The sequence below is a fragment of the Rhinolophus sinicus genome, chromosome 8 (assembly GCF_057876585.1).
Source record: "Rhinolophus sinicus isolate RSI-liver-muscle chromosome 8, RSI-T2T, whole genome shotgun sequence".
NCBI classification, from domain to species: domain Eukaryota; kingdom Metazoa; phylum Chordata; class Mammalia; order Chiroptera; family Rhinolophidae; genus Rhinolophus; species Rhinolophus sinicus.
In genome coordinates, this window is record NC_142508.1 from 740,681 (window position 1) to 754,112 (window position 13,432).

Here is a 13,432-nt window from a genome sequence, read left to right on the forward strand (position 1 = left end):
CAGGCTAGGACGGGGACGTACCTTTCCAGGGGCCACCACTCACCTGTACAGATGACATGGGGATGAGGGGAGGGGCCAGGGTGGCAGTCAGCTGTAGCAGATGGCCTAAGCGAATGGGACGGGACGTTCCAGGCCTCACAAGGACGCTGGGCAGCAGGGCGCCCCTGTGGCCTGCCCTTTGCCCTGGGAGCCACTCCTCCTCCCTCAGACTACTGTTTTGGGGTCTCCTTCGCTGCACGTCTGTCCTGCTCAGACGAGGACGGGTGGACCCAAGAAGAGGACAGGCAGAGAGCAGGGCCGAAGTAGCAGGGCCGACGTTGCTGGACCAGACAAGGATCCTGAGCTGGGGCTGGACCCATCCCCATCGACGTGGAACTGCAGCTGACCACGGCCAGCTGGGGACGAGGGGCAGGGTCCACCGCTGGACATGGCAGGCTCGCTCTGGTGCCACCGTCCATCCTGAACACAACTGAAGACCTGGGGCCCGGGTGTCACTCACGGACAGGCTCTTACTGGGTTTGATTGCGAAGTGGCTACAGACCCGCCAGAGCAGCCACAGGACGAGGACCGACCAGTGCCCAGGGGCTGAGAGGAGGGGTGGGCGTGCGCCAGCTGCAGGGGCCTCATGGGCAGGAATCACAGGACAAGGACAAACAGAAGAGCAGGAGGAAAACAGACTATCGAGGGAGATAGAAATGTATGCCGAGGTGAACAATGAAGGGCGTATTAAGACAAAAAGGAAATCGAAAAGAAAAAGGAGGAAATGCCACTGTGAATAAGAGCTTTTAAACCTCTGAGGGGAAATTTAGAAATTAGGATACAAAATATGGTTTAAGGTGATATGAACAAAAGTAAGATTTTTGCTCTTTATTCGTCGCCATCGTAGGGTGTGTGGCTGACTCTTCCTCGCCATGTCTTCTCACAAGACTTTCAGGATCAAGCAGTTCCGGGCCAAGAAACAAAAGCAGAATCGGCCCATTCCCCAATGGATTCGGATGAAAACTGGTAATAAAATCAGGTACAACTCCAAGAGGAGACATTGGAGAAGAACCAAGCTGGGTCTATAAGGAATCGCACATGAGATGGCACCACATATTTTTGCTGTGTCAGGATTGCTTGGATCTTAACCATGGCACTGAAAAGATCACTACTATCTGAACAGTTGGGTGTGTTTTATTGGGAAATTATAGGGAAAATGAGTTTTCTCTGTAATATGTTTCTGCACTAGTAGATTGGTTCAGTAATAAATATGTGAGGCCTTCTAAACTGTTGTGTCCTGGCTTGTGAAGTATTCAATAACACAGAAGTTCTCTGGCTATCAAGTACTTAAGTGTGGCTAGTACAAGGAACTGACACTTAAGTTTTTATTTTACTGTAATGAGTTCCATGTGGCTAGTGGCTCTTGGACCTTCTGTTATGGGAAATGCATATACGTGTCATCTTCATACCTGAGGGTAGCACATTCTTAAAATAAATAGCATCTTTATATGTTAAAAAAAAAAAGAAGTAAGATTTTTAAAAATTAAACACGATTGACAAGCACTTATCAGGCAAACGAGGACACATTTTAAACATCTGAAAACAGCAAATCAGATGTTAAAACCAACTGGAACACTGAAAAGACAAGATGTGAACATAATGTGAGCTGTGGAGCTTGTAGCTGAGGAGCAGCAGCTGCTCTGCTGTCCCAGGCCTGACCTCTGACCTCCTAGAAGACAGTGGACAACAGTGGCCCCAGGGGCAGAGGAATAAGCAGAAGGGAAGCCACCCCGCGTGACAGTGGCACTTGACCCGTGTGCAGACCTGGAGCCCTGACAGGCCTTTCCCAAGTGTGCCACCCCTGGGGACAGGCAGCGTTTGGGAGTCGGGGGGCAGTGGCCTTGAGGTTCTCACCCACTCCCTGGGCCCGGCCCCTCCTGTCTGGACCCCATGGTGCAGAAGGGAGAACTTCCAGAACGAGGATTTCTACAAGCCCGGCCTTTCCATCCAGACCCAGGCGGCCGACTGCCACGCCATACGTCAAATTCAGTCTCTCAGGAGCAGGAAGATTCATTGTCCTGTGTCATCTGGGGCCACCCCGTGTCACTGCGTAATGGCTAGTCAGTCAGAGAAACAATCATTTTTATACCATAAAAACTGAATTGTTTGTTCACTGAGAATGAACGCTGTCGATCAAGCAAAACCCTCTGAAACCCCAGGGACAAAGCCAAAGAATTAAGGCTGATGACAGCCGTGATCAGCAGCGTCCACCGCCCAGTGCAGGGGTCACCGCTGCTCGGCTGGCCAGGGCCCCACCTGGCGTCAGGAGAGCAGGGGGGCTGGGGCCCCAGCACAGACAGCTTTGTGCCCGCTGTCCCCTGGTGAGGTACGGTGACCTCACCAGTGGACCTGCCCACTGGTGTCTGGTCCGAGCAGGACATTTGGTGGGCCCCGCCCACCTCCCTGAGCCCACCCTCCCCCTGCCCGGCCCCCCCAATCACCCCCAGCAGAGTCCCCAAACTGACTCACTCATTACACACAGCAAATGCACCCACCTAAACCAGGCACTGTGGCCCCAGGGTTGGGGTGGCAGGCGCACGTGTGGTTCTGCCCCTCTGCTTGGTGGCCAGTGAGGCAGGGACCTCCCCTGCTCACTGAGGAGCTGGCTCCTTCGGGTCACGTGAACATGTGGAGCCCGGCAGCTCGATGAAAGTTGTTTGCGCATGGAAGACACCGCCCCAGACACGGTTCCTGTGTGACCCGCCTCCAGTGACATGTCTTCCCTGCCTGGAACCACCCCCCTCCCCAGCTCCCCACAGGAGCCAGTTCTGGCGTGAACATCGCATCCCACAGGAGGCGCCCCTACTCCTGGAGTGCCCTGTCACAGCGCCCCCTCCTCACAGCCCGGCTGTGACTCAGGACACGCCTGGAAGCTGGGTTGGTCCCGTCAGGGTCACTGTGATAACCAGGCACAGCCAGGAGAGTGGGCAGGCGTGTTCCTGTCACTTCTCTCCAGTGTCTCCATCAGTGTCAGCACTGGCTGCTGGTTCTACACACAGATATTCAGTGGGAATGTTTTCTTTCACTGAAATGCCGCAGAACTGCTCTGACTTTTAATTGCTAACAACAGTGCAACCTGGTGATGTTTATAAATGATGGCAAGTGAGCAAGTCGAATGACGCTTACACTTTATTTACGTAGGTGGCATTGAAAACACGATATGCTTTCTTGCTTACATTTTCCGCAGCAAGCACAATTCACAGCACAGTGCGTACCTCTCCCAGCAACACCAAATCTGGAGGTCACACGACACTCTCATTTCTGGCTCCTAAGCCGTGGCACGGCCACAAGGACTCTACCACAAAACCCGGAATTTCAACACTGTGACATTCAAGTTGCTCGCATTTTTTAATGACGTCAGGCTTTTCACGACGCCAGTGTTTCCAAGACAGCAAAGGAAGAGAGGATGTGGGAACAGGGTCTTGTGTTAGAGGAGACGGCAGCGGCGGGCAGCAGTGCTCAGAACGCAAAGGGTTAAGAGCAGATCATGCAAAGAAAGAATCACGGGAGGCTGGGAGGACCTTGCTAGATTAAGGTGGTTTCTTAAAGGATCAATGTTTACAAACTGAAATACTGAGTTCAGCATACCCACCGGACGTGTGTGTGTGTGTGCGCGCGTGCGTGAAAATAGCACGTATATTTTTCCCCAGTGGACCCTAAACTCAGAGCCAGAGACAGCATTATGGAACAAAATTTTGTAGAATTCTGTGAACATGCTATTAAGAACTATGGGTCCAAGAAAAAAATAGGATTTAGCAAAAATTAAACAATATTTGAAGTCAAACGTGGACCACTTGGAGAAGATCAAATTTAAAGTAATAAACCCAGGAAATGACATCTGAAGTGACTCGCCAAGGCCGCGCTGCAGGTCTGGCTCCATAAACTGAAGGGAAGTGCGCGATGGCCATGGCTCGGGTGTGATGATGTCACCTGCATGTCACCCTACACTTACCTAGCGCTAGTTCCCAGCGCAGCACTGCGCGACACAGGACAGTCACTTCCTGAGCACAGCTGGTGGCCTGCGGGCACCTCACCATCGCACCTCTACAGCTAGACATCCCAGCAGTTTGCACAGCGGTTGACCCGGTGAGAAGATGGGTTAGACCCTCGTCCACCCCGAGGACACCGCCCCGGGGCACCCTGCCCTCCCCACCTGGCCATCACGCCCGTCCGTCTCCCAGGCTCCCGCCAGCCCTAGTCTGACTGACCCGTGATCAGCGCCCCAGTGCTGTGAGTGGGTGTGGCCTTGGGACAGTGGGGAAGCAGATGCCGCTGCCTAACGCGTGCACACACAGCCGGCCGGGCGCGGGCGCTGGGCGGGCGCACGTGCGTCTAGTGCTGCCCTTTGGTCGGCTTCTTCTTCTTGGATTCGTCCCTCTGCTTCTGCTTCTTCCGCTTGCCGCCTTCTTTGACTCCTAAGGAAACACGGCTTGTGAAACACTGAAAACTGCGGCTGCCTCCCCGCTAAGACACAACCGTGTGCTAACCGTCCCCACGGTAAGAACAGTCAAAGGGACACAGGAAAGTCACGTATCTTCACTTCTCTCTGGCCCACACCAACTGAAAGCGTGACAGACACAAGCTGGCTTCTTAAATTGTGCGATGACAACCTAAGTTAACGTTATTCCAACAGCAGCCAGCAGCCCCGGGCTGCAGGGCCCCTTTACCTGCCCTTCCCCCATGGCCACTGCTGGCCCCCCCGGGTCCCACCTGGCAGTCCCTACACTGAGGGGCCTTTCTCCCCGGTCACTGCTTAAACTCAACAACCGCCCGACGGATGCCAAAGGGACAGACAGATGAATGCCCCGCTCCCCCTCGGGAGAACTTCGTCCAAAGAGCCAGACATAAGGGACCTGGTGTCAGTCCCAAGAGGTGGCTGTGAGCCCGGGCTGGGTCGGTCCCTGCAGGGGAGGGCGGAGGGGCCGTGCTGGGCCCAGGAACGGCGGGTACTGGATTTGGGAGAGCAAAGATGGATTTAAATGGTCCGATTGTGAAGCACGAACATCAGAACCAAGCCAGGGTACTGACAGGCCCGCTGACAGGGTCATCGAAAAGCATTCTCAAATTTTAAATGACAAGGTGACCTCAGACAATCTGTTAACAGATACCACCTGTGGGCATGATGCTCAGCCGCCCACTCGAGGGACTCACCTCCTGGAATTGCCATCGCAGGTGGACAGGGGTCCCTGTGTCACAACCAGACAGGCAGCCCATGCCTGGCTACTGACCACCGTCCACCTGTGATCAGCTGGGAGCCGAGCGGGGTCCCCTCCCTGCGGACGCCCCAAATACTCGAGGCTGCGGGAGCCCCTCAGTCCTCAGCCCTGCACTCGCCAGCCCTTCACCAACAACTCAGGTAACTCACCATGGGGACTCGGAGGTGCCGCCTGCCCAAGGCTCCACCACACAGGAGGCACCACAACCCCTGACCCGCACCACCCAGGCCACGTGTCCAGGAAGGTTTCTCACACTGTGAGTGGAAGGAGACAAAGACTGAGCTATGCGGAGGCCACAGCACCGAGGGCGAGGGACGCCAGGGAGCTGGGGCCAAGGCGTTAGGACGCAAAGGAAAAGAACGCTCTTCAAGGCAGCAGACACGGAAGCAGCCGGTGCGGGAACGTGTCCCGTGCCCGCCCCAGATGTGACTATATGCCCTACGCCAGCAGTAGGTATGAGTGGAGGTCAAGTCAGGGGCCACTTTCGGGCCCAACGGGTCTTCGGTGGAAGAATCTGCCATCATGCCGGGTCGCTGTGAGGGGCTTTCCAGCGGGATGCAGACACCCCACGAACGCAGGTGAAGGGGCATCAATTCCTCACTCACATTCTTATTTAAATGCCATTTCTGCTCCAGGCATTTTTAATTTTAAGAGGACCGCAGAAGAATGACCTCAACAAACTAAAGGAATTGATGACACAGGGCATGGTGCGGTGCGTGCGACCTACCCTGGATGCACACCTCCCCCCGCACGTGCCCCCTGCAGGCTCGTGGGGACACTAGTCCCCCAGCTAACGACCAGCAGTCCGAGGAGCAGACTGTGGTCCCACAGCCCCGGCCACCCAGGGAGCCCCCGGCAGACACCAGGCCAGAGCCAGCTGGCAGCCTGGGAGTTCCTCCTCAAAGCCATGAAGGAAACAAGGGAGCACGGAAACTCTGTCCCCGTCCGATCCTCGCGGGCCCTGATGTGAACTGCATTCTTGTCAAGGTTCCCAAATCGAGGGGGATGACGAGTCTGTGTGTGTGTGGACGGCACCACTGGGCTCTGCAGCAACCAATGGATGCACTTTGGGTTTGAGGCTGTGTGGCCACGTGTGTCACACAACCTTGAGGAGACTCGGGACAAACCTCACTCTGCCACAGGGGGCACTGCACCTCCCTAACCTTCAGCAAAACAAGCGCCACCAAGGCCTGGACCAAAAGGAAGGGATGACGTTCTGATGAGGAGCCCCTTGCTCCCTGGTGTCAAGGACTCTAGAATATGAAGTCACAGGGTCGCAGCCCTGCGGCCGGTATCCCAGAGACTCCGTCGTGTGGTCTGCCAGGACAGGGGAGTGGGGTCCACTGTGAAGCAGAATTACTTTCGTATTTCCTTAAAATGTTCAACGTTTAAGTAAAAAAACAAACCCAAGTCCCCCCAAAACAACAAAGGAAGCCCTGCTGTCTTCCCCTGCACCCCCAAGGCTCCCAGGCCGACCTCCGCAGTCTGCTCAGGGCACTCACACCAGTGATGGCGTCCTTTAAAGGTCCCTCATAAAAAGCTGGAAGTTCTTAGCAGAGAAACACACATAGAGCAGTAAGTTAGATTCATTAAAAAGCTACAAAGTTCAAAAGCGAACAGCAGTGTTAACACCAGCATTAGCTCATGAGCTGCCACCAGGCTGGGCTTTGCCAAAGCGAAGCCTCTGCAGCATTCTGGGCGGGGCAAGCTGTTTTCTGCAAAGCAAGAAAGAAAACTAAACAAAAGTTAAAGGATCACGTTTATTCTTTCACTCACGAGACTTTTTTTCACATGGAATAACTCTGATTTTCCCTTCTAACAGTCACATGTTCTCATAAACCTATAGCAGGTGTGTAATTCTTAAGTGAAAAACACCAATCTTTTCCAACTTGGTGCTGGTCCCCAGTGGCGTGAAATGATACACCTCAGGGACCCTACCTCTGAAATGCAGCAGAGCGAGTTTTACGGGAGCTTAGAATTTAATGTAACAGCCCGTTCACAGAACCAAATGCCAGCAAATCACATCCGCGTTACACCTTCCCCACCACCTGCACCGGACAAGAGCGGCCTGGACAAGCCACGGGCGGGAACAGCCGTCCCCGGCCCCACGGAGCCGCAGACCTCCCGGGGGTCCTCACTGCGTCCTGAGGCTGAACTGTATCAGCTGTAAATATGGGCCCTCCTCACACCAGCAAGTCAGTGTTGGGGGAACACTCAGGAAAACTCATTTTTAGCCTAAAACAACCACTAAAACAGACACTGCAGGCTGCCTCCACATGCCACTGTTAACCAGAGTGCAGGGGGCCCCTCCGTCCAGTGGGGAAGCATGAAGTGGGGGGACCGGACAGTTCCTTCTTAACCAGGTTCCTTATATGTGCTTCTTTTTAAGACTTGGAAATACGGCAAATGATGATTGGGTGACCCCTCCAGGTCACACCAGAGCACACAGGAGCCATCAAGGGCCACCTACATGCAGGGACTTCTGGTGTCTGCGGGGCCCACGCCCAGAGTCCGCAGACTTGGGTGGAGTTGCAAATGGCTTCCTCCGGAGGAAGTCACTCTGCTGGGAGGTCAGACGTGCCTTGGAGGGCAGCCACCAGCTCAGCACCTCTCTGCAATTTCACCCCAGTTGTTCCTCCACTGAGTTTCCTGAATCTTCCTTCAAGGTAGCTTCGCCAGCTCTAAGAAGGTAACACCCAGTCTTTCGCACGAGCTCACTATGTATTTGTATGAACACCGTGTCTTCAGTTCTTTGGGATTTCACTCTGACACTCTATGGTCTCATAACTTGATTTAAAAAAAAAGGCAATGACAGAAAAGGAGGCTGACCCCAGTGGCGTTCCCGGTGGTGTTCCGGGTGGGGTCCAGAAGCCCTCCCTGGATGGTGCTGAGCTCCAGGTGTACAGGGACAACCCCCAACCCCTACAGCCATGGAGAAGGACCCGGAAAATGGAAGCTTGTCACCTGCCTCACCAGTGCAAGGATTCATGCTGGGCTTCATAAGGCAACTGGTTCCCCCCCTTGAAACAATAGCTGGTAGTGACCAAAGTTAAGAGCTGACCAAAACACAGGATTTCAGAGAATTACTTCATTTTTTTCCTCCACTAATTCCTATTTTAACAAGATTCTCCAGCAGTGGCAAAGCATCTCCCTCTCAACATGTGTGCTCTTCGGGACGCCAGAGCGACAGGAGCAGTCCACTAGGAGTAGGGCCTCGCATTGCACTCCGGGCTGGGCCTTTGGGCCAGTCTGCTGGCGATGGGTCCACACCCTGCTCGGGAGGCTGGCTATGTTTAAACGAGACGCGGCCAGGCAGGCCTGGGCTGGCACTTGCTCTTGGGATCTGGGACATCCCCACCAGGTTTATGCTGTCCTTCCAATCAAACGGATGTAGCCCGTTAAATCACATTGGACTGTACTTGTTCAGAGAAACTGGACCTATAACCCTGCCCCTTGCCAAGACCCCTGAATGTCAGCGTCCCCCACCCCGCCTACCCTAGGACCACTCAGTTCCAGGTGACAATTAATCCTGGGTGAACGTCCACATGCCCATTTGAGACAGGACGAGCTCTTCCAACTGCAAATGAAGGACCACAAGGGACCTTCATTCAATTACACAGGAAAAGGCTGGTGTCTCCAAACGGCCCACCTGCTTTGCTGGCGGGGCTGCAGTCCCGGGGGTGGGGCTGTGCCAAGGCCCGAAGCCCCAGGACCCCCACCTTCAGGTGGATGGCACATTTCCTTCTGTCCTAACAGACACCTCTGCTTGAGCGGAGAAGGACCACAAGGGACCTTAAGGGACTGATTTCCAACAGAAAGTTCTGGGAGAGGAACGCACTGTTTCGACAATACTGTTTTGCCCCAGGTCCACAGAATTAAGCTCACGACGCCACCCCTACACAGAGGACCAAGGGTTCATGTTCCCTCCAGCACATAACCTGCTTGGGGGCTCCCAGTGGTGAGAACCAAGATGGTCACAAAGGATTCAAGCTGATGGATGATCCAGACACAGTTTACTCTGGGCTTTAGGACTCAGTCAGGGTCAAACCTACATGCACAGTCACGCTGAGAGATTATCCAGAACTTTCTGTGGGAACTCACTTCAAAGACCCTCCTGGCCTCTGTAGGAAATTACCAGGAGCTGGCTGAGGGCAGAGCCGGGCGGCAGGGTGCTGGGCACCCATCAAACACGACAGGACCCGTGAGTGGCTGCTGCGTTTTGTTTTGAACCAAACACAAACGAAGGCACATATGGTGAAGAAAACACAAAGCTGCTGGCGGGGAGACCGCCGTGCCCAACAGCGTAACGGGTGGCCCGGGCATGTGTGCAGCCCAAGGCCCCCAACCTCAAGCACTACGTTGGAAGGTACAAACAGGAGCATTGAAGGTAAAAGCAGCACCTGTCAGCCTGTGCCCAAGACAACACACTTCATACTGTCACGAAGGCTGGCACCCCGTTTTAATTGTGGGGAGTTTGTGGGGTGAGCGGAGGCGCCTGGCCCCGCTGCGCTGAGCCCCTCACCCACCCCACCCCCACCCATCAGGTCAGGACACAACAGCACAGGGGCATTTTCTGTCCTCTCTGGCCTTGGGAGGTGAGGGAGGCATCCCCGTGGGGGCGCCCCACCTCGGTTTCCCTCTGCACACCTGCTGAGAACACGGAGGGGTCCCAGCTGCCGGCGGCCCGGTGTCTGCCTTGCTCGTCCTCGTCCTCACAGACATAGGGAGGGGACGCGTGTCTGGGTAGAGAAGCGGGCTTGTGGGACCTGAGCGGGCGGGCGCTGGTGCTGGTGCTGGCGGCCTGTGAGGGCAGCGCGTGTTGGCCTCTCTGCCTGCACTCTTCCAGGAAGGCGTTCTCATCGGCCACACCTGCAAAGCACAGGACGGAGACAATGTGAGCTTGGCACTGCAGAGAGGCACGCGGGCATCCGCCCAGCCCCCTTCTCCTGGGCCATCGCCATCTGCTGCTACTGCAGTCCTGGAGCCGAAGAAGGGAGCCAAGTGCACTGCTGGGGCCCGAGCTGACCCTTCCGAGAGGAAAGGGGAAACACAGCCACGTGAAAATGCAGTGAAAGCGGCAACTCACCCCACCCCCTAAGGCACATCTGTGATTCCTGAGAGCACAACGTGTCCCGTGGAAACCTGTCGGTGGCTGGTCTCCCTGTGACAAAGCTGCCATCAGAACCAACCCAGTGGGGCAGCTCTGGAAGGAACAGGCTCCTGGTCGTGCCTTCAGGGTCACTGCCAGGCAGCTGTGACTGTAGAACCCGCAGAGGACACTGTGCGTCCACTGAACAAGCCCAGCGCGCAGACGGAGCCGCTGCCCGTAACTGAGGCCTTCCCCGCCCCCTCCTGCGTGAGCTGCGCTGGCTGTCTGCCCATCACCCATGCACCCAGGACGGGAAGTCCCTCGTCACTCCATCATGTTTCTATTGGTCTTTAAAAAAAGAGAAGTTCTGCACACTGGGTGGGTGCTAGGAATAGAACAAATGGCAATATTCAGATTTCAGATTCCTCCTCGGAAACTTCTGACGCCACCGTGCACGTGCACAAGCCCAGTAACAAAACCGTAACTGTCCACCTGATGGCGACAGTGAAAGCAGAGCCGGAGCGTTCCCTGTGCCACGTACAACTCTGCTCCTGGGGGCAAGGTGGGGATGTGAGCACCGCCATCAAACACCGTTACATCCGATGCTTAAGGTTCTGAGCCCAACACGTGAGTGTGAGGGCCGCGGTTCCTGTCAAGCGTCACCTGAGGCAGGATGCCCACACGCTCACCCCCAGGCACAGCGCCACGGTCGTCCCACTCTAGCTCCGCTGCCATCCCCTCCCCTCAACCAACAGGAAGCCTTCAGGTCCCTGGAGTGAAGGACCTTAAGAACTGGCATCTCAGGGGCTTTTACAATTATGGGGATACCACTTGTCAGCAGCTGTGCCAGGCAGTGCTGGGAAGCGCCTGGTGGCACCGTCCTCGGGAGCCTGGCTGAAACAGATTTTTTGTGTCAGTGAACGACACCTCATAGGAGTCATGACGGGTACCAGCTGGCCCACGGGTCCCTGCGGCGCCCGTCCTTAAAAGGAGCGCAGGCTGTGGGGACCGTGAGGGCACGGGTCTGAGAAGGGCACCATGGGGGGGGTCTCACCCCCCACACCATGTACAGAAGTTAGTTCTTGAAAAACGACAATTTTGGGGTGTCCACATTCTGGGGCTGCTAAAATTTTAGGGGTTTTCCAAATTAAGTCGTTTTATAAACCCTGAGTCCCCCATAGCACTGGGCACAGCAGGGGCACAGCAGGGGCTCAGCCATGCTGTGTGGCTCCCTAACTCGGACCCCCAGCTGTGCCACCGCCCTCCGTCCCAGTCACAGCCCTACCCTCCGCGCAAAAAGGGAACCAACGTTGGTTATTTGGGAGCCGTTTTACCGAGCAGATCTGGAAGCAAGAAGGGAGTGCCTGGTGCTCCTTTGCATGTGGCCTGGCAGATGTCACGTCGAGGTCACAATGTCACCAACCCAGTGTTATACCCTCCTGAGGACCCCTGACCACACCAGGTTTCTCAGAATCACATCTAAGTACTGAGCTGAGCAGACACCAAGCCCAAGACACAGCGGTCATCCTGGTCTCGGGCCAGCCCTCGAGGACCCCCCTGTGGTTGAGGGGCCTGGGAGCCACCGCCGACCTCACGCCTCCCAACACACCGTGGCTGCTGCGTGAAGACAAACCAACGGGCCAGCTGGGCACAGGCTTTGTGCAGGGCGTGCGTGGGGGGCTTGTGGCACGGGGCCAGTGCCAGCAGGCAGGTCCCCTCAAGGTGCCTGTGAAGTCTGACACCCAGGACTGAGCTTTCCGCAAGTGAAACCACGTGCCTGTCGTCGCAGGTGCAGCTGGAGCAGGTGCTAAGCAATCGGTGATACGGACACTTTGTTTCAAAAGCCGCATTGGAGTGGAAAAGGGGGTGGGGTGGGCAGAGACCAGGAGACACCTCCAGAGGAGGCGGGCAGCGGGTCCCGCGAGGGTATGTTCCAGCTGTGGGACACACTAAGCTGCTGACTGCACATCAGCACGTTTCTGAGTGGCTGACAGCACAGACCTGTCCCGTGTTCCTCGGCTGAGCCTGGACCCAGCGGCCTTTCATTCACAGGCCAGAGGGACGCGCCCCCCCCCCCCCACAGCCCCATGTCACCCACAGCTAGTGACAGTCACCTCCGCTTCAGGCTCTGCCACTTCCAGGGCCACAAGAGAAGCGCGAAGTCTGGGACGGGCTGCGAGCGTCAGCCTTCCCTTTGCTAAACCCCCGCCTCGCCTGGGTCTGGGAGGTGCAGACACACTGGGTTTCAGAACCGCTCTGTACCTTTTGTGTTTGCTGCCTGTTCAGAAAACAGTCACCGAGATGTTAAGCTTGACGTTCTGAGAACAAGTTCCCCAAATACGCAAATACCTGAAGTGGACACACTCCCTGTTACCTCCCCAAAGGTCCCTCCTGGACCCTGGGAAGCAAGCCGCGTTCACAGGCCATCAAATCACTGACCCGTCACTTCCTCCAGAACAGGGAGGAAGTGATTGGCTGCCCAGGAGCGGCAGGCGTGCTCCCGGGACAAGACTCCCCTCCTGGGTAAACGTCACCCAGTCAGTCGGCCCCAGGCTCGCCTCCGTGATGCCTGCCTTACCTCCAGCCCGACTGCACATTCAGCGTCGGGACTGTCCGGGGGTCACAGCGAGGCCCTCGTGTCTGGTCTCCAAGGGGTAAGACACACCCCTGAGTGCCCAGCTGTCCCTCTTGTCACAGTGTCTTACCTGCGTGGCCAGCCTGAGGACAGAGGACCCCACGCCCTCAGCTCCCGCAGCCCCAGCAGGTTACGGCAGGAGCCCCAGAATGCTCGGATATGGAGCAGGCCAGCCAGCTCGCCGACCCCACGTGCTCCCCATGACAGGTCATGGTGTCTGCAGTACCAGGAAACGCGATTTGGGGAAACAAGCGTGGGAGTGAGAAGCAAAGGTTAAATCATTCCTCTCCTCACCCAGAAACTCTGGCCGGGCACCTTCCGGAAGGAATTGCCCACGTGCACCATTCACACACACTCTGAACCCACCAGGGACACATGACGACGAGGCGGTGACAGGGTGACAGAAAAGGAGGCTGCTACCTCCCGTGACACACACCACTTGAGCCTGAGCAA

General features: G+C 56.1%; 1 protein-coding gene and 1 pseudogene across 2 annotated transcripts in view; one reads left to right on the top strand and one right to left on the bottom strand.

The window, feature by feature from the left end:
• The first annotated feature begins 862 nt into the window (after window positions 1-862).
• On the top strand, window positions 863-1,260 carry LOC109453038 (large ribosomal subunit protein eL39 pseudogene; annotated as a pseudogene).
• Window positions 1,261-3,150: 1,890 nt separating this feature from the next.
• DNAJB6 (DnaJ heat shock protein family (Hsp40) member B6) overlaps window positions 3,151-13,432 on the bottom strand; it is a 50,902-nt gene continuing 40,620 nt past the window's right edge. For both annotated transcript variants that reach the window (XM_074315030.2, XM_019742487.3), the window contains exons 9-10: window positions 9,903-10,124; window positions 3,151-4,454 (exon numbers count right to left, since the gene is read on the bottom strand). In XM_074315030.2, coding sequence (XP_074171131.1) covers window positions 4,372-4,454; window positions 9,903-10,124 — 305 coding nt within the window. In that variant the 3' untranslated portion in view covers window positions 3,151-4,371. The remainder of the gene's footprint in view (window positions 4,455-9,902; window positions 10,125-13,432) is intronic.